The 22044-nt window shown below is 39.3% G+C and overlaps 1 protein-coding gene across 1 annotated transcript in view; it reads right to left on the reverse strand.

Annotated features, from left to right (window-relative positions):
- The window catches only part of SYT9 (synaptotagmin 9), a 63389-nt gene extending 41604 nt beyond the window's left edge, over positions 1–21785 (reverse strand). The window contains exon 1 of the mRNA XM_074149254.1: positions 21638–21785. Within this exon, the coding sequence (XP_074005355.1) occupies positions 21638–21785 (148 nt within the window). The remainder of the gene's footprint in view (positions 1–21637) is intronic.
- Positions 21786–22044: the final 259 nt, after the last annotated feature.

Here is a 22044-nt window from a genome sequence, read left to right on the forward strand (position 1 = left end):
TCTAACAAACACAATCCTTCTGAAAGGCTTGCTGAGTCAGAAGTTAATTTGTTTTTCATTCATCTTGACATAAAGGTCAAGATACTAAAGCTTCAGCGTTTCAGGATTTTAAGGCTGATAGTAACTTAACTGAATACATTAGCTTTGCATCTCTCTGGAGGTTTCAAAAGCTTCAAGGGGCCTCATGGTGCATTTTGCACCTAAGAAAAGCAGGAAGTGTTTATATTTTAGATATTTTAAGAAACACTGTGAGCCTTTTTGCACAAATAAGGAAACATCCACTTGTGAGCACCAGGGACTTTAAGGTCAGAAAGGTTCAGAAGCTCTTACATTTCATCCAAGAAGTCATTTATAGCAATGACTGTCTGTTGAACCCTATTTACCAGTAACAACCACTGTGAAGCGTGTTACTTCAATGCATCTAAAAATGTTTAGCAATTAAAAAATTAACAGTTAGTATTTTAAAAGTGTCCTGAAGCTTTTTGATCTACTTCCCCCAATGATAATGAACAGAAGCATTTCATACACTCCATTTTTCAAACACTGCAGACTCAGGTGGATGGCTCCGTACAAATTTACATTGTTTTGTGTGTTTAAAGGTTTCTTCTTTGCTTTCTGTTCTCCCTCACTCCATCCCTCCCCTCCGATACACACACATGTACATCCCAAGTCTGAGATATATCAGTGTGGGTGGAAAGCTGATTCTGAAGTATATATTAAGTTCATAGAAAGTGACCATTAACACGAGTTTAATAAGTGATGCTGCCTCTAGGGCTTTGGTGTTTAAAAAAACCTACTAATTTCTGATGAATAAAATAGATATTTGAGGGGGACAACAACTCTTGGATCTGTATGGCTGGAGCTACAGTTTACTGTAGGGACCTCACTCTGTTTTGACCGAGTTGTGATGAGTTGTGTGAGAAAGCATTGCCAAATACAAGCTCCCCTCCTTGATCACACAGGTACTGAGTCACCATCCTTGAAGGTATTTAAAAGGCATGTAGTCATGGCACTTAGGGACATGACTTAGTGGTGGACTTGTCAGTGTTAACAGTTGGACTAGATGATCCTAAGGGTCTTTTCCAACTTAAACGATTCTTTTCTGTGAAAAAGTCATCAGTTGATGACACATCACAGTGACCTCAGAATTACAAAAAGAAATCCTCTGTGCACCTAGGATACCCTGATTTTTACTAGCAGCTAGATGCAGGTTTAGCGTATGCCCAGGAGTGTAACTATTCAGGAGTGATTAGGATAAGGGGTTGTCTGACACATTTCTTGTCAAAGTCTTCAGACTACCTCTCTGATACACAATGTATTCATCATTTCTGTCCATCAACTAATAGTGTGCCTCTCACCCTCTTGGATGATTACAAGATGGTCCACTCAAAATAAATATTTTCTTCTAGTAATTTCAAATATCATATGAATGGGAAAAGAAATGCAAATCCAGATTTTTGGCGAGAAAGATGTAATTTAAAAGTTTTTTAAGAGAAATTTGCAAGCTATCTTTTTTCAGATTTTTTCTTTGTTTAACAGTCTAGCAACCTCCGCAGTGTATTTGTGAGACAAATGGCAGCCTTCAGGCCTTATTAGCTAATTACTAATGTTGCCGTTGTTGATAGGATGAGTAAATTAATTGTTTTAAAAAATCAAAGTTTATTCATGAAAGCTGCTAGAAAGCACTAAAATTTTGAATGGGTTCTCTCCAAGTGTTTGGACATACACAGTTAAGACCATTGGGAGTAAATCTGGATCTGACAAATGTTAATGGAATGTAAACAGCACAACAAATGTGTTTAGAAACCCTAATGGATATTTGAAGAATTTTTTGTAGTGGTTTTCTATGCACATTACCAAGTAGTTTGCAGAACAAAGCTGTTAAATTATCACAATGATTAAACTGTATATCACTAGGTAGCTTTTCCCTCCTTCTATGAGTGTCAAAGTTATTTAAAGGTATTTTTACGAATAGGCAACAGAAACCAAAATGCAGCACAGTTGCTCAAGGTGAAATTAGGTAAACAAGTTGAAAAGTTCAGAATGGAACCTGGATCTTCTCACTTCTAATTTTGAGTCTAGCAACTTTCCAGTTGCTTCTAGTGAAACAGCCTGCAACTAAATAGAAGGGATACATTCTAGAAGGGATGCATCCTTCTATTTAAGAAGAATGTGCTTAGCACACAAGCAAGATTTTGACCACCAAACAGATGGTATGTCTTTTTCAAATAATCTAGTTATAAAGGAGTTAAATAATTGAGTTCTGAGAAAGCTGTCATCTCTCCAAATGCACCTGCTTTCTGTGAGACAGTAGGCATATTGCCACCACATGTAAAGTACTGACACCGTGAACAGACTTTTGCAAAAAATGGTACAGAAAAGCCATGTCACCATACTCGGCAGCATAAAAGAATTGCTGAGCAGCAATTCTTAGGTTGTAAACCGAAAGAATTCTTTTTTCAGAGTAGATCACAGAAGCCTGAAATACCACAAAAAGCAATAACGAACAATATCTGTAATAAAAAAAATGAAACATACATTTTGATAAATATAACAATGTTGGAAGATCTAAGCAGAAAATCCAAGCAATGGTATTTATGTACAATCCTAAATGATTTCTACAGTAAAGATTTGCACTAGTCTTCCATACCCCATGTAATATATCCCATCTTCTTGTGTTACATCTATGTACGTGTAATTGCTATCAAAGTTAATAGCCTCTTTTAACTTGGCTTTCTGCAGATTTCAATCTTGCTGTGCTTTCTTCTAAAGCAAACTCTGCAGTAATCTTTTATTATCAAAACACCATTTTACATATTATATAAGAACTGATAATTAATTGAATGGAGAATAGCAAAATAATTAATTGGATTAAAAGTAAGCTCTAAAATAGTTTGAATGTGCTGGAAATCAGCCCATGGCTTGTCTTTCTACTTGCAGTAGGTAAACCAAATTCAAATCAAATAGTCTTTGCTTTCATCCTACATTCTGATAGAAGATATTTCTAATATTTTAGATGTAAAATTATTGTCATTATTTGTCATACCCAGACTCTTGAATGGATTTTGTCCTTGCAGCAAGTAGAATATACACTCTCATTCTACTGGATTTGCATTTTCTTTAATTAAGTTAATTTGGCTAGATCTAGATCTTATCTCCTGAAATTATTTTTTCCAGAAAAATTAGAACAGCTAGTTCCTTAATATGAGGAACTAAAGAGTATCTTCTGCTTTGACAAGGACAGCAAGGAAACTTATGATTAGCTGTTCCTTGAACAATCCGCTATGAAATAAAAAGAGTAGGTGCTGCAAGTATAAACTTGAGCAACAGACCTGTGCTCCAACATCCAAACAGTGGGTGATATTAAGAGACAGTCCAGCTCTCCATTTTCCATGAAGGAAAACTTTTAAGATTCCTGTCCTTTATCTGTAGGAAGGGCTTCACTTTCTTATTATCCTAGACAGCTTCTTGGCAAAGCTCTTTCTTTTATTGAGCTTTCTAGAGAGTCCATGTTAATTCTGGAGCTTTGGCGGTTTAGATAGAAAATACTGCCAGGCTAAACTGGCAGATGAATTTGTGTGAGCAATTCAGTGCTTCTTCCACCTTGCAACCTAGAATATGTGGAGGAAATACATTCCTTTCAAGAATTACTGTACAATTCCATATGCAGAAAACAACTGCCCCATCTTACAGATGGCATAACAATTTGTTTTGGCATCCTTAACCCTAGTCTTCCTAAATAACATGCCCGTGTTAGTGATTTAGCATCGACGGGCGAGGGAGAAGGATTCTTTTTGGTGCGGATTTGCCTTGTATCTATACTTGGAGCCTGGCGGTACTCACTTCAGTGAGACACACCAATGGTTGGTGTGTTTGAAGTAGTTTTTCTCCTGGTGGAACCAAAGCTGAAGCCAGACTCCAAAGTTCAGCAATGTGGACACAGGGTCCTCCTGGAGTTGGTGCTTGAGGCTTGCCTGATGCGTGCTTGCAACTGGCAACTGACACAAGCTTCACCGCTGCTTCAGCAGCAGCACAACGGGGACATTCAGCCCTTTAATCAGAATGGTGTGCAGCAAATCAAACTCCTCTTGTTGGGCCACACCTGTTGGTAATGTGGATTTACCTGCCAAGTCTTTATGCACAAGCTACTCTCCTTGAAGTTAGTGAGATTTCAAGTGCAGGAGGACTATGAGTTTGGAATATGAACTATGTTAAAATCTTTGTATTTTTCTACTCTGGAAAAACAAACAACCCTCACCACAAAAATCCCCTTATTTTGAATTGTGCTGTTTTAAGCACTTAACTCCCTGATTTTGAGATCCAAACAACAAAATAGCAATGTATTGTGCACTTTAGAATAAATACAGTATAGCAATTACAGTTAATTGCATATGAGATTCTCAGCGAGACCTAGGATGAAACAAAGGTGACAGGCGATTTAACAGACTGCACTTCCAGTGCCAAAATCAATTAGGACATTCCAAATCCTGTAAACATTAATAGTAATTAGTAAGCTATATGTCATTGTGTGTCTTTGACTGATGTCCAGCATGTACTGTCTTGTTGTGTTTAGCTACAGGGAAGACTTACTAACAAATCTTCTAAGAGACAGCCTACAGCACACATTTATATAGAGAGAACAAAATATCTGCATGTATATATACTGCTGCTGCTGCCAGCGGCTCGAGCGGTTCAGGTCAGCCTCTGGATGTCATCAACAGCATAAATACAGAATAATAATTAATTACTAGGCAATGCTAACAAAAACAGAATGAGCCTGAATATGAAGCTGTGCTCATAGCACTGAGCTTATTATTTAATTTGGCTCACTATTAGATGATGTTAGTACCAGGGGATTACAAATCCCTTCAGGGGTTATTCTGCAGTGAAATACCACCAGTTGCACAGTATCTTACTTCCACCAAAACATAATTTCAAATGAATTAGGTTCACTCAAGCAATAAATAAGAAAAAGAGGCTAAACAACCTTACCAGAGAGAGAAATTATAATCATGGTATACGGCACAGTTTTTTTTCAGACTAGTTCAGTTATAATCACTGAGGTACCCTCCATGTTATACGCTCGTTTCTCCAGGTGGGTGTACATAAACAAATGGGATGTACAGAAGGGACCATCAACTTTGCAACATTCTTCTTGCAGACTCGTGGCTGCTTTTCCTCATGCCTGTTCCAAGGGGAGAACAACTCCCTCTCAGAATTACAATGAAGACTGTAAAGAAGAGAATGTTGGCAGCAGCCCCTTGTTCCCAGAAACCGTAATACCACAGCAGTGGGATACTTAAGAAAACAGTGTGGAAACACTGAGCTACAGCTTTCACGTCTTCTCTCTTCCCCCAAGAATTGCTCAGCTGGATTGCTCTCAGATCTGGGGAATTCCTTGGCTTTTGAAGAACTCCAAGAATTCTGCTACTTCTAAGGGAAAAACAAACATACATAATAAACTGATGGTAAATTTCTAGCCACTGTTTTGCCATCTTCTGGTCTCTAAAAATAGTAATGTGGGTTTCTTCTCAGCTCCCCAGAGACAGCTACAACCCACTTTCCTTGCTAACTGGAATGTGCTGACGGGATTTGTTAATTTTTCGGCTTCTTCAGCTGAATGATTTTAGGACAATTTTTTTGAACACTCAGTCCTTTTTTCCTTGTCATCCAACATCCGTAGGCAGATAAAGCACCCACCAATTTCCACTACTTATCCTGGCCTCACATGGCCCCCAAAAATAAAAAAAGAAAATGAGATTTAAAAAAAAAATAAAAATCACACCTCTGATAGCTTGACTATATTATGAAAAAATAGACATAAAAACATATTATGTGAACACTATTTTAAATCTTTTCTTTAGAATTGGGTGCTTCCTTCTCTCAGGAAGTGTCTGTGATCCTATTTCCTTTAAATTAACACTATTCCCACCCTTGGGTTGACATTTAACAACCTATATTTGCCTCACTATGTTAGCAAAGATTACTTTTCACACTGTGAATTTCTAACTTTTGCTGACAGTGCATAGCACCGAGGGGAAAATTGATCACATTCTTACATTTTTGAGGAAGAATTTTTTAATTTCTTGTTATAGCACACATTTATTATTCAAGTAACACAAAATGGAATAAATGAGATGAGACTATTCAAAATGGATCACTATAATACTGGGATTAGTATTTTGAACAGAAGCAGTAATTTCTTATTTTATGCAAGCATAAATTGTAAGGCTCGGATTTTCAGAAATACATGAAGGGCTTATATATCAAATTCCCACTCTGTTTCAGTGGGGTATGAGTAGTTCCACCCATGTACATTTCTTTGGAAATTTTGCGCTCTGAGATTATTTCGAGTGAAAGTAGTACTACAGAAGTCATGAGGTCGGATTTAGTGGCTCTGGTTTAGCAGCTTTTGGAATCTGATTTACGGCAGGATTAAGTTTTGCACCAAAATTAGAGAAAATCAGATGACTGTAGGAAAAGAGCATAATTTTTTTAATTACTAAAATACAAACATTAAGAAAACAGAAAACATTTCACTTGTAAGAACAAGCTTATATTCACTTAAGAAAAAACCTGAAAAAAAAAAAAAGGAAGAAAAAGGGAAGGGGAAAAGGAAGAAGAAAGGAAAGGACATACACTTGAAAAAGCTGCATGTTCCAAACTTCCAAACTTGTGGAAGTCGGGCTGTCAGCAGGCTGCTGAGTAGAGCTACCTCACTGGTAAACAATTTCTCTAGAGGATTTCATGTACAGGGTGGGTGGTTTGTTTTATAAGTTTCTTAAACATGAGCAAAACATGCATGTTAAGGTATATGACAAATTAATAAACAAATATATATCATTAATAACAATGAAAATGAGTCTGTAAAAAATACACTGTTTAATCCCAAGCATGCATGGGGGTGGGGCAAACTGGAGAATGGGAGCACATTAAAAAGGCCTCTCCCTCTAAGAAGCATACTTTGTATTGTGCATTTTCCTACAGTAATTGGAAAAGGATTACCTTCATGGTAGTTCTTCCAGTTTTGGTTTCAAATGGTATCATGCTGAGGTGTGCATTTGCAATCCAACCCAGCCCATTAAAGTAAATGTTTGAAATTTCTATGCTGAAGAGGCAGGAACCAGCAAAATGCTGGGATATGCAAAACATAACTAAAAGTTATCTTGTTAGTACGGCTGCACAGTCAGATGCAGGCTAGAGTGTGGGGTGGGATTTAGGTCTGAAAACATAAATCCAAGCTTGCAAACAGATATCATTAATAAATTCCATAGCTAAACATTCCGATTAAGCCCAGCACAAAAATAGAGGTTTTGAAATCCCCCTTATGCTTTTATTTATTCCCATTTGAATGTGTATTCCATCAAATCTCTGCCTCTCAATTATGGCTTCCTTGCTGATAACAGAAGCATGTTTCTATTTGCTAACCTACACAGGAGGAAAATATATTCTGTTTATTATTTATAAGAGTAAAGTGCTGGGAGGCCCCAACAAAGCACAGGCTCTTGATGCCTGTTCACTATGAAAACAGAGTGTGCCATATTCAGGAAGACTACTTTCCACCTAAGTCCCTGGACCTAATGATTTCTCTGGATGCTTTTTAGGCAGTTTTCTGCTCAGCGCTTTACTAACATCACACTTGAGACATGCCCTGCTTTCTTCTCTGGTTACAGACAGGGGATTAGCTGGAATTTTAACTTCATATCAGTACTGAAAAGGCAACTGAAAGGGCATGGGAAAAGCAGCACTGAGAGATTTCCCCAAGATGACATCCCAAGCATGCCACAGTTAAGAAAAGAGCCATAGTTTTCACAGTCCCTAACTAGTAATCTATTCCAGTCAACTAAACCATACTACTGTCCCTAAACAACATACCTAAATCAAACAAGTTTGTATTAAGATGTTTTAGAGTAATATTTGATTCGCAGGATTTACAGCCTAACATCTCCTATGCCGTTTTGTATGTTCATAGTCCTCCTTAGCTGGGGCTAAGTCCTTCCTTTATCTTGAACGAAGCGTGTCAGCATCGCTCCTTTCATTCAGTTGCTGAGTCAGGAAATAGTCTGTAAAAGCTTGCTTTTGTTCCCTTCTTTTTTCCAAAGACTATCTAACAGGTAAAAGAAAAGCAACATTTGGGTTTTAAAACTCAACATTAATATTTATCACAGAAGTTCTCAAAGATGTAGCACCTGTTCACTGTCATTTACTGGGGACAGTAGTGCTTGAAACATTGTAAAAGGGGTTGTCCACAGTTAATCAAGGGCTAGTTATGCAACACATGTATCTAACATTTTTTTCTACTCCTGTCCTAAGAAAAAAAATGTTATTTATTACCAACATTTCCAGATTTAATAACCCTGGCATGTGCTATACTATTTACAATGAATCTAAGATCTTATGTGAATACCCACTTGTCATTGTTCAGTCTGGGATAGAATTGACTTTCTTGCTTGCAGCTGGTGTAGTGCTGTGTTTTGGATTTTGGATGGGAATAGTGTTGGTGGCACACTGGTGTTTTGGTTGTTGCTAAGCAATCAAGGCCTTTTCCGCTCATCACACAGCCCCGCCAGCAAGTAGGCTGGGAGGGCACAATAAGCTGGGAGGAGACGCAGCCAGGACAGCTGACCCCAACTGACCAAAGGGATATTCCATATCAAGTGATGTCATGCTTAGCATATAAAGCTGGGAGAAGAAGAAGGAGGGAGAGACATTTGGAGTGATGGCTTTTGTCTTCCCAAATAACCATTACGTGTGATGGAGCCCTGCTTTCCTGGAGACGGCTGAACACCTGCCTGCCCATGGGAAGCAGTAAATGAATTCCTTGTTTTGCTTTGCTTGTGTGCACGGCTTTTGCTTTATCTATTAAACTGTCTCAACCCACAAGTCTTCTCACTTTTACCCTGCTGATTCTCTTCCCCATCCTGCCATGAGGGGCGTGAGCGAGCGGCTGCGTGGTGCTTGGTTGCTGGCTGGGGTTAAACCACACCACCACTTTCAGATGATGTTTCTTTTAACATCAATGATGTTATGATTGCAATAAATACACTGGAATGGCTGCTAACCATGGTTCAAGCTGCTACAAAAAAAAAAGTAAGAATTGCTCCTCTTTTACAGCTTTAGACACTTTATACTGTTGGATTCCATGGACTTGTGTATTTCCCAGATGCAGCTGCTGTTCTGGCTGTCATGCATTCTACTACACTCCTTTACTGATTGGTTTATCACATCTAGTTTGCTCATTTTAAGGCACTAATTATACAGCTTTCTGATCTGTTTTGCTTACTGAGAAAATATAAAGGGATTTTCAAATGGTAAACATACTAAGTCTTGATGCAGCAGTGATGATTTGCAAAGGGAAACTAGCAGAGGATGGAGGGACTGCAGAGCTTCTGTGCTCCTCCATCTCTTATACAGCATATGTCACACTACTGTTAACAGGGCTGGCAAGAAGAAATGGAGAACAGAGAGAGAAAAGCAAAGGGAAGAGAGAGGACTAAACTCCTTTCTGTACACTGTTAGTTTACCCTTGGCAAAAACATCTCACAAAGTTAGCAAGACTGTCCTGAGAGGAAATTCAATGTGTGAGAGAATTAGGGATGCTGCTCAAGAGAAAAGGGCCTGGTAAAATAAAAGGCAGTACTTATTTGGGGTTTTGAATTCCCTAATTCCCCTCCCCTCCTCCCTAGCTCTCATGATTTTGAATGAAACATTAATACTGCTTCAGATGCTTCTTTCCTCCAAGGCCAATCAGCTGCTCGGCAGGGCGTGAAGCGGTTGTTCATTTGAACAGCTAACGAGGGAGTGGAAGGACAGAGCTAATTCTAAGGCTTTTCCAGCACTGCTAAAGCTCACATTTGCCTTGACACACAGGGAATGACCTTAAGAGCCTCTCTTCACTTTGGAATAAGAGAAGTGGTGCTGTATTAATTCTGCGTAAACAAGCCTGACTTGTCAGAAGAGATAATTTTTCACAAAACGACCATAAACATAGTTTTAAGATTGGAGTAGACACCTCATCCTGCTTAGTACCATGGCAACAACTACCACTGGAAATCTTCCTCATAAGAGGGGTATAGAAAAAAGGAGGTGAAACAGCCAAACCACTGAAAATATCAAACCCCAAGACTTCCATTTTAACAAATGTTCTGTTCCTTCTTCTCTGGGTGCACAGAGCCTTTAGAATGAGAAGTGAATCCTGAGACTGAATTTTAGATGTTCGTGAAGGTGAAAAATTGCTTCCTGCCAATTTGGGAAGGAAAAAAAGTTGAGGTGGCTGAAGGTGTTGCTGGTTCTGTTGCTATTACCTGCTCTGGTTTTCAGCTCCCAAGAAAAACAGAAAAGGAGGAAGAAAAATAGAGCAAAAGAAGAAAGAGCAGTTTTTGTTCACAGTGCTGGGTCTCACTTGTAACACTACACCACAGAAGGACAGATACAGTAATTACTATCAAATCGCTCTGGCAAACCTATACCTGTGCACTGCTATTTTGGGCACTGCTTTTAGCTATTTTATCATCACTGGCTCAGAGCAGCAGTATGAAAGAAATCATCTTGACTAGTCAAATCACTCTTTATAACATAACGACAACAGAACAAGAGACAGGTAGAGAATGAATAAGGTAGGCAGGAACAAGACATTAACTTGAGAATGAGAACAGATATAAAAATGTTACACCTTCTGCAGTTAACAGAAGCTGGCAGGAACAGTGACGCTGCTGCATAGGAAAGAGCCAAGGTGACGTTTTCCTTACTAGATGAAGCCATGATGGCCAAGCTTTCTCTTTCCTGCTTAGCCACAGCCCTACCGTCAGTGGGAAATTATGCTTTCTCAGGCAGGCTTACCACATTATGAATCCTCAAAAAAAAAAAGCAACAAGCATCTGATGGGACCCCAAGACAGCCAAAGCATTTAGACAGATCTACTTTTATCTTTCGCTACAGTGAAGTCCCCAAAGAATCTCAAAAGGCTTTTAAATTCAGGAAAAAAAGGCAAATTTTACTGTAATAAAAAATAGAAATATAACTTCTTACAACAGAGGTATAAAAAAGCATATTCACAACCTTTCCTGTCTACTGTGTCCCTGTAGGCAGGTCTTCAAAATCCCAGGCTTCAATTCAGTTAAGTCTAATTTCTGAGTGACAGCAAATCTGCTCAGTGCTCTTTGGTCCTTAGGAACATGAGTGATGTCTCTCTCTTCAGAGGCTTGGCTACCTGTTCTGCATCTCCTGAGAAGCACAAGTGACAGGCTTTCTGCTCGTGCCTGCTGCACCAGGAGGTTTCACCTCTCTTTCTTTGTGGAACAGCTATAAATTTAGAACAAACAAATCAAACACAAAAAATAGGTCAACCCCTCACCTTTCTGTTTACCAGCTAAGCCTAATTTCTGGTCTCCATTTTCCAGTCTGATACTCATTTTTATCTTGAAACACGATGATTTATCTCTCAGTCCTTGACTTGGATGGAGAAGAATTTTGTTTTGACTCATTATTCATCATTAATATTGGTCAGTTAAAAAAAAAGATAAAAAGTTTAAGTTACGCTTTTATTACTACGGATGCCTTAATGGCATCTGCAGAAATAGGAACCTTTCCTGATGGCATACCTACTGCAGAGAGAGAGGACAATCATAGAATTAAAAAAAACATTAGAGCTATTATTTTAGATTTGTGTCTTATATTACCCCAAGCAGATTGGTAAAGCTTTGAAAAATAGTACTGATAAGAGACTTTTCTGTTCAGAGCTTTCCGTATTTTTTGAACTGATACCAGATCTGTTCTCTATTGTATTTGGTTGCTAATGGACCTAAAAGCTCTTTTCAGCAGGTGAGAATTTCCATAATGCCACTGCTACATATCCTACATCAGCCCTACTATGGGGAATAGAATAGCACTCAGTGGCAACCAACTCAAAACCTGCTTTATTTCCCGGTAGCCAGACTCAGGAAACAATCCCTTCCTTTATGCTGTACAGAGAGACTTTAGCATAATGAATATTTGAGATCACCCTATTTATGGTAGGCTTCCAAAAAAAAAAAAAGATAGAATTATTAGGCATTAGTTTTATCCATTAAACTTCTCTAGGGAAAAAAAAATTAAAGAAGCTTCCCTTTTACACGTGTAAAACTTCTGCTACAAATGGAAACGGAAGATCATAAGACTGTTGGTCTCATTGATCATTTTCTAATTAGCATTGTACATTCCTTTCTATATATTATAACAGGATAATTCTTACTGAATTACAAGTTGTAATTATTTATATAATTTCATAGATGTGAGAAACACCATCTGTAACATCTTAATATATATTAAGGAAACCATTACCTTTATAGGTATGAACTTCTTGCAGTTACATAGTAAGTAGAAAGTTTTAAAAAAACTCTACACAGAACTTTATATAGCTGTGGTCAGATGCCCAATGAGATAGTCTGTGTGTACGAGGGTCAAACATCATCTATTGATTGATTAAGCAGAAATACAATTACATTCTGAAATTACACTAAATGTGAGGAGAAAACAAACCATACGGTTGAGGTCAGAGAATTAAAACACAATGCATTAAAAATACCAGAAACATGGGCAGTAAATAAAATGAGATGCTGCTTGAGAAATGGAGTGGGAACACCCTGGTGAAAAAGCACCTGAAACACAGGTATATACACACACCATCTAGAAAACAAATGGAGAAACCGGGCAAAAAGTAACCTGGGTAGGAATAATGAAGACTGGTTTACAAGAAGAGATTTAAAAAGATAAATATTTAGTGTTTGGCTAGTAATTGTCTACACACAAAAAAGGTCCATCACATGGGGAAAGGAAATATTTGGGGAGTTTCACAGACCGTAAGATAGAATTATGAAATTTTGAACAAACTTCCTGATGGAAACATAGCAAACTGAGGAAACATATATTTGCAAGGGAAGTCAGGAAGGCTTTCTTTTTGTGTGCGAATAAAACTAAACTTCGAGGAGAAAAAGTGAGAAAGTATACTGGAAGGAATGATCTGATTTCAATTCCTAATTCTTCTTCTTTTACATGCACTTTGAAAGTTTAAGTTCCAAAATCATTAGTGCCTGACTTTTTTTGTCAGTATGGTAGATTTACATTGATAATCTAAAAGCTTTTTCTGACATATTATATATTCTTGGAGCCTTCCAGTGTTTACCTTCGGTAGACACACATCAACTGTAAATTGGCTCAAGACATACAGTTTCGACTGCAGCTGCTGTATTTCTGAATTCCAAGTAACCATAGGAAGTGTACAAGATAAAATCCTGTAGCATACTTGTCTGCCAAAGAACAAAAACTTGATTTTACTTGGCTAATTAATGTCTAAAATAAAAAAAAAATGCAGCTGAACATATTGAGCAACTTAAACCACACAAGATTTGGTGTGATTACAATAGCTAATGTAACAAATGTGCAAACCACCAGCTGTTATACATAAAACTTTCTTTATGAGACAGAATTTTTTTTGTACTCCCCAAATAAACAGATCAAGTACTCACTACTTAACAGTACTACAGAACATGCAAAAAATATTTATCTTGTAAGATGAGGAACTGTAGGAATTAAAGATTTTATAAGTGGCAACTGACAGCATTTCTATGAAAAATCCTTCCATCTGTAATTAATTATTCTAGAATCTTATCCATTGAACTAGGATTTTGTTAGCAATATGAAAAGGACAGAAAGCTTTAAACCAAAATAATCTCTCTTTATCTCTTTGGTCTAAATAAAGCCACAAGAGAGCTTAAATTAATGACAAAATATAGCAAAAGATGCACAATACAATGTTCTTAAGTGCAGCTTTGCACTAAACCAACAATGATCATTATTTTTCAGTGGGGGAAGAACTAAAACCTGGAAATGTGATTTGAAACATAAATACATAAAATGCAGTTTATGTTCAACCTCTACATATAACACACACCAACGATGCTGTAGCACTGCACAGCCTCAAGACTGAATTTCACGGGATCTGCTGTTGTGACAGCAATCATTTTGGACTTACATTTCTAGGTCTCTGAATTGTCAGTGCAATTAAACTCTCACAGATTAGTTTGGAAAGGAAATTTCCAGCAAGCTATCTGGGGGGACATGTGGCTGATCACTTGTACTTGGGTCACTAAATGTATGGATTGCACAAAAACGTAACAATTCCGAATTCTACCAGCACTGAAAAACAGCATTACTGTAACACAGGTTCATGTTTGTTGAGGAATTAATGAACCATAAATCCTTTACAGTAACACCTCTACTTAAGTGATCAGGGCTTTGTGTCTCTAAATGTAAATTGTTGCCTGCTGAACGCTTATGGGTTTTTCTTACGAAATTATAATTAGCAAATTCTTTCCCCTCTCCCCCTATCTAAGAGGAATGTGCAAATTCCATTGAAATAAGAGTTATGACAAATGCACAAAGTTTTTGTGGCAAATAGTCATATGTACAAGGGCTAAATTTAGCTTACTGTTTTTCATCAGCAAAACTGGCATTTAAGATGAGAATTCAGGTGTAAGACCGTATGCTATTTAGCCATTTTAATTTTTGAAAGGTTGATGGTTTTATCATTACTCTTTAGGTTATTTTCAATTATATATATTTTTGTTACTCACAATTCAAAATAACTGTTTTCTTTAACATTCACCGTACTTTTGGAAGAGACTTGTATAAACTGTGGGATGACTGTAGAGATAATTGACTTCTGATTCAATTGGTGTGCTATTCTAACTATTAGGATTACTTCACAAATCTGCTTGCTATGACTTCAGTAAATAAATATCATTTACAGGTATACAGAATCACGGAGTCTTCATGGTTGGAAGGGACCTTTGAGATCATCGAGTCCAACCACAAAAAAAAAACCAAACCCAACAAAAAAACCCAAAACAAACCACAAAATAAAACAAAACAAAAAAACCCACCCACAAACAGACACAAACCAACAATCTCGGGCACTAGAGCATTCCCTGAAGTGCCATGTCTACATGTTTCTTAAATACCTCCAGCGATGGCGACTCCACCACCTCCCTGGGCAGGCTGTTCCATACAATGAATATAGTGTACGAGTACACATACTTTTCTTCGTTAAATACAAAGGGGTGTAGTGGGCATCGGTCTATTTAACACAAGCATAAGAGAGTGTTACGTTATAGTTTCAGTGCATAGGTGTATACTGTAAACAACAGACATTCGGTATGTTTCCCATATAACTAAGAAGTAAAACCAAAATGGAAATGGAAGCCCCAGAAAGCTCCTGCTTTCCACATCTATACTGAGTATAGATGCACAGGCCAGGAAGGGCTACAAGTCACCCTCCTCTTGTCTTTTTCTCATACAGTTTAACTTGTTCTCGTTCCCACAACATCCAAGAGCAGCCACAGGACAGCAGTGGCATGAGTCTTGGTCAGAGGGCTACAGAAAACCTCCTCCTGCTTGTCTTCTCAGTGTAGAGGAAAGTACTAATACACTGAAGCTGCTTTGCTGAAAAACGTACAGTGATTTCAGTAGTGCAGCGATGTGTCCTTTCATGTTTGAGCAGTGTTTAATGTGACCTCTCTGATCTCCAACCTGATCCAACCTCAAGTTCAGTTTTATTCTAAGAATGATGTTTGTAGTCGTCCTTTTCTCTGGTTCTGAGGTGTAAATTATTTAACTTAAACTTCTATACATCTTTAAATTACCTGTAAAAAGAACAAATATCTATTCTAGGAAAAAGTTATATGCAGTTATATTAAAGCAAAATCTTTATTTACTTTACTTTTATTTAAATTAATTCAATTACAGCTTCAAGCCATTGCTAAGCACACAAGTAGTCCCTTTTCTTTCAACATAATTTGCTCTTCTCTACACTTTGTTTCAAAGTTTACAGTTACCTGTTTAAAACAGATTTTCCAGGAAGAACTCCTTCAGTATGAAAGGAAATTCTCTGAGAGCCTATTTGTTTACAGGGAATTAAACTAGCAGAGCATCTTAGAATACAGGCAACAGGAAATAATTCTTTTTACCTTCTGCAAACTTGTTCCTGACTTTTCAAAAGAGAAAAAGAATACGTATTTTTAGTCTAAAATACATAACAGCACTGTATTTTTTTTTAAAATTCTTGAAACAGTACTTTGGTTCTCGAAACCCGGAGGAACTTGGGCCTCACACTTCTTCATTCATTTGATACCATGTTAGTGAATATGATTCATACTTGTCCTCTATCCTGTGAAGAGCTTTGCACTAACATGACATACAGAATAATATCAATTTTGAGTGGCAGCATTTCACTTTCATTTTGCAGAAGAAAAACAAAATTAAAAGTGATAGCTCATAATGAGTAAAATAAAAATAAAACAACATACTGAAAGTTATTTCACCCACTCTAACCTTCTTCATGTCTTTGCAACTCTGTAAATTCTTTTTTCATTTAGCTAGATAAATCTAGTTGTATTTAGCATCTTGATGAAATCTGCAGCTTGTTATGTTCCTGGAAGTTTGGGCGATAAATCAGTAAGTCATTTGAGTTATGAAAGTTTTAAAATGCCTTCTTATGAAATTAAACTACTTTCTGAAGACAGGTGTTTTTTTTAACTCAGTTCTGAATTAAAGGGAAGCTTGATGGGATACTATTCAATTGCAAGGATTAGCCTCCTAGGGAGTGACCAGTCTATCGGAATGATACTCTCTACAGAAAACTTCGGCTTTCACATTCCGCTGGTCAGCTGGGAGGCCACGTTTACGCCCGTTAGGCCTTTTTGTCTCTTAGCGCTTTTCTTGTTCCTGAAGTTGAAATTATACATTAAAAGATGAAGCACTGATTAATAAGGTTCTTAAATTCTACTGCAAGACCATATGCGCCGTCTCATATACTGTTCCTTCAATATCCATCACACTTCCATGCCCACTTTTTTTAGTTTCTTGATTGTTAACTATCTTTACCTCCATCAAATACTAAAATCGGACTTTCTGTCACTGTACAATATTGATCTCTTACTTATGACCTGTAGCATACTTTGTGACTAATGGCCATCACTATACCCACAATATTCAGCATGTATTCTGGCTTAGCATGTGTTAGTCAATTTTAAAGCACATAATTAAGACTATTGTAAGACCTTACTGGCTTAACTTCAAGATGTGCAATTCAACACAACAGAAAAGGAGAGGAAACTTTACTTTTTGTTTCTATTCATTTTTCCACTATGACATGAATGAAAATTCATTATGATTAATGGCCCAGACTTTTTTATAACCCTAATCATCTTAAGCATCCTTTTTATCCAGTCCTTGGGTTCATAACAACTTCCTCTGACTTTTTAAAATTTTTTTATTCTAGGTTTTAAAGGGTTGTATACTTTTTAACTAAAGGAAGAAAAATTCAATCTGTAGAATGTTCTAAGGAGATGAAGTTTTGTGTAAGGCGGTGTCGGTGTGCAACTCTTTTATACTCTTCCTTTATTTAACTTAATTTTACTGATATTCAGCAAATGCCAGCAAACATGTAACTATAAATTAAGCAATCTGTTGCTGTATCTAGCAGTCAATGGAAGATGTGCAGGGAGCACAAGTCGCTGCAAAGCTGGCAAAACACTACACCAAAGGTAATGTAGAAATCTTATCCTGTCTACGAAGAGCAATGGCAGCTACCGCTGCCATCTCTGGGAAGCTGTTTTTTTAAAAACAATGATTCACCAAAACAAAAAAAAATTCCCCGGAAGACCCAGAATCACCTACACCCAAGAACTACAACAACAACTAGTAGCAAAAGCTTTAAAGTTGATTTCCGAAATGTCTGAAATGCAACTTTGATACACTCAAATCTGCTACAATGGAAGCGTAATTCAGAGTCACGTACCAGGCAGGCTGAGAGCAAGGCACTAGCTCCAGCTACCAGAAGACTTTCTTCCTGTCTTCTATGCCCAACTCTCAACTATCCTAAATCAAAACCATGTAACTCTTCCTCTTGATTTTTTTTTCCCCGAAAGTTTCCATCTTTTAAAAAGTTCCAAGCCACATGTACAAAAATATATACGCCCTTTCTGGCAGGCCTGATTCATGCCACACCAACTTTTTCAGTTAAGAAGTAGCAAGGTAAGTCTATTAGAGAAATAGTCTACAAGGAAATGCAAATTTTTTGGGTCTTAATTCCTGTTTTAAAGGCCAGTCTCTCCATGAAGATATTCTGCCTCCATAGTTGGGTTTTTTTGGTGGGTTTTTTTCTCTTTTTACACATTGGTATAATTCTTCTAGTCAAGCAGCTTCCATTCCTCATCTTGCTTTATATTTGCTTTATCTGGTGTCATGGGGTGACACCAGGATCTTGAGTGATTGTTTTCAAACACCCTTATGATTAACATGGTCTTCACTTGAGTATCTCTAAGAGGTCCATATGATTCTCCCTTATGAATGTATTACACGCTTGGAGTTCTCAGTCTTTTAATAGCAATTTACCCTCATAAAACCCTTCTATGATACAGAAACATTATCAACATTTTACAAACAGGGAATGGAGGAATGGAACAGGAAAAGATCCAGCTTATTAAAGTATCTAGGTCCTTAAGGATGCCTGTTGGGATTTTCAAAGGTGGTCTGACATATAACTACTATTTAACTAATGGAAGATTTTTCACTAAATGCCTAATTTGCATTTTTAGTTTTTAGAAAACCTCCAAAATCTGACTCATCTATGTCACCCTTTAAATCCAGTGGACCAGGGTGTTAAAACTGGAACTCATTAGCCCTTACCTTATGCTGTAAGCACTGTGCAGTACTTCCCATAATAGGGCAAATTATATGTGAAAAAAAGATGCTGTGCATACCACAAGAATCCAGTCCCCAAGCATCCAGTCCCCTCCTGTCCCCCTTGCTCCTGCCCTCTGGTCTGAGTCACACACCAAACACTCAGATGGCGGGGAGCCACACAGCCAACTACATCAGATGCCAGGCAAGAAACGAGTGGCTCTCCAGGGATCTGGCTGCTCAGCGCATCTCTATCCACCATGTAGTTGGGTTTAGGCAAGTAGCCACTTTATTGGAGAAAATCTTCTATAAGCATGGGGAAAAGCTTTAATTCCTGTACAAAAGCTAATCAGCTGCGTTTTTCTCAGCTCTCAGAAAGTTGTACACATTTTTGATAGCTCTTTTGGCTGGCCTAAGAGGAAGTTGCTCAGTCTGGCTAACACACACCACCTTCACACGGGTGTGTGTGTGTGTGTGTGTTATAGCTATTATACCTTCATCTTTTGCCTAATTCTTCCAAGAAGACACTGTCTTTCAGCACAGTTCTTCTTCACACCCCTGTGTTTAGACCACTAGTGGCTGGAAAGTGAATGGACTTGCTCTCAGGGCTTCTTAATGCCATTTCGCCACTGTTAAGTCAATGAAACTCACTATGTAAATCAAGTTGGATTTTGTCAATGTACTCCCCTTTGATTGTGAATCGTATTACTTCTTTTTGGAGGTCATGTACACCATCTTCTTACAGCTCATACCATCACATCCAAGGACTAGTTAAATAAACCTCATGGTCAGCCAATTTACTGGGACAATATGTGTATTTTAATCAAAGAAATATAAGAAAAGGTAAATTAATAAATTCCTGACATTGCTACCCGACAGGGGTGGTTTCCGAGTCAGGGCTTATGGATAACATGTTGCCTTCTAGACCCTCTGAGACTGGCTGCAGCTGCAAAAAATAAAAATGTTAAAATTGAGGCCAATAGGAAGATGCTGCCTGCAGCATAATTGCTCACTGTTGTTGCACATTGGCTGGCGGAGGTTAGGGACCGCTGCTCTGTGTAATTGAGCAGGTTTGCAACAATACCGGAAGGCTGTTGTATAATAATGGTTTAAACAAAACAGGCAGAAATAAATACAAAATTATTTTTTGTAGCATTTGGTAGAGGTGATAAATTTTTACTGAGCAAGCCCTGTTTTTAAAATGCTCCCAAACAGATGCCAGGTACTCTTTTTGCCCGAGGCTGATGGAAAAAAGCAGTAGCTTCTGAAAGAAATCTGAAAAGCTGTTATCCAAGTAGCTGAGGTTAAAGTCTTCATATGCATTTCAAGTAATTTAGTATTCAAAGTGAGCACTGATTTAAGTAGACATTTTTGGAGTCATCACCTGATATACAAATATGTGATTGATCCCTTGGTAAATGAAAATTACAGAAATCACAGGTGTCTGTCACAAAAATTACTGCTTATATGAACAAAGCAATTAAATCTGCTTATAGGAACAAAACAATTAAATTTGCCTAATTTTAAAGAATCCTTATCAAACATTGCATGAATCACTTTAATTTGAAAGTTTTTACGTGAGTGAAAAGCCAGAATGGCTGCAAATAGCTTTGGATACAAGCAAATTGAATGACAGAAAATTCCTTATTCATTTATTGTGATAGCAGATCTTCCCCCCATCCCCATTTTTTTTTCTTAGTTTTACTTGTTTCCTCCAGGCCTTTAGCATATCCAAGGATTTGTCAGTAAGTTGCACTCTGAGTGTTACTTCAGGCTCACCAAATTACAGAAAAATACTTAAGAATCAAGTGTCATTAATCTGCCCAATGCTAAATGAACAAATTTATTTCAGAGCATATTTAAGAAATTAATGCTGTGCAGTGATGATCAGCTGATGTAACAGCAACGGTTTCCAGTACTGCAAATGTTTATCAACTTCTGTTCTAATTCTCTAAATTTCTCCTTGTACTGAGCAAACTCAACTTGGTGGTATAAAAATAAATATAATAAACTCCTACTTCAAATTGCAATTTGCCTTTCCCTTATGGCCAGAGATGTACAGAACATCATCAATCTTTCAACATTTTTGAGCAGCTGGAGCTCAGCTTCCTTATTATAAAGCTTCCTTAAGTTGAAGTTTTTAAATCAGAGGGTTATGCCAAGATACGAAGAGGCAACCATAATCCTGACACACACACACACGAAACCACTCGGTGTACATCTTGTCAGATCTACAACCCCCACATCTGCTACAGAAATGCAAGAAATGTATTGTGAAATACAGAACTGGAAAGTTTGGTTACATTGCGTTGCTTTTAAACTGAGCTACACCCCCCCACCTCCCCCCTTCGTATTTACAGTTAAACCCGGAGTGATGGGGAGGACCACAGGAGCATAAGAAGAGTCCCCTCGCCTTGTGACACTGCAGCAAGCTCCGGAGGAGGCAGCGCTGGGCAGGGATGCTCTGACCCGCTCCAGGGTCGGGCTTCAGCCGAGGCAGAAAGTTGCCCGCCGTCCTTGCCCGCACCCCGCGCTGCCGGCTCCCGGGCGGTTCACAGCCGGGTGCCGCGGGGAGCGCTGCCCAGCCAGGGGGCTGCATCTCCGCCAACAGCCGGGCGCTGGACGCCCGTAACCGAGACCCAGCAGCACCGGCCGCAGCGGCGGGCAGCCCAGCCCGGAACAGCGTCCTCCCCCGGCCAGACCGGGGCAAATCCCCCCCAGCCCCGCGCTCCTGGGAGACTCCCATCCGCCTCCGCTTCTTCCCTCCCCGGTCGCTCGCACCCCGGGGCAGCTCCCGCCGTGCCGGCAGGCCTCGCCCCGCGGCCTCCGAGGGATGCCTGGGGACGTTCACCCTCCTCCCGCTGCCAGGGGACGGGGAAGGCCGCCGGTGCCCGCACCCCTGTAACGGCGGCGGCCGTACCTGAGTCGCTGAGGCGGGGCCGGGCTCTGTCCCGCAGGTAGTAGATGAAATCCCGGCAGTTCTCGTTCTCCACCGCCCCGACGGAGCACAGCTCGGCCAGCAGCTGCAGCGCTTTCTGGCAAATCTCGTCCTCCCTGTCGCCGGGCATCGCCCCCCCAGCATCCTCGGGAGCGGAGCGGAGCCCCGCGGTCAGGCGCCGCGCCGCTGCCCGCCGCCCGCCTGCAGCCGCCCGCGCCTCCGGGCCGCCGCCCGCATCCTCCGCCAGCGGCGCCGGGCCGGGCCGGGCCGCCCGCCGCTCCCCCCGCCCCGCCGCCCCGCTGCCGGCTTCGTCCCGCCGCCTCTTGCGCGCCGCGCCGCCGCCGCGGGCGGAGGAGGGGGGGGGCGTCCCACCAGTTGAATGCGAAGGC

Source organism: Numenius arquata, chromosome 6, assembly GCF_964106895.1.
Source record: "Numenius arquata chromosome 6, bNumArq3.hap1.1, whole genome shotgun sequence".
In the NCBI taxonomy this organism is placed as follows: domain Eukaryota; kingdom Metazoa; phylum Chordata; class Aves; order Charadriiformes; family Scolopacidae; genus Numenius; species Numenius arquata.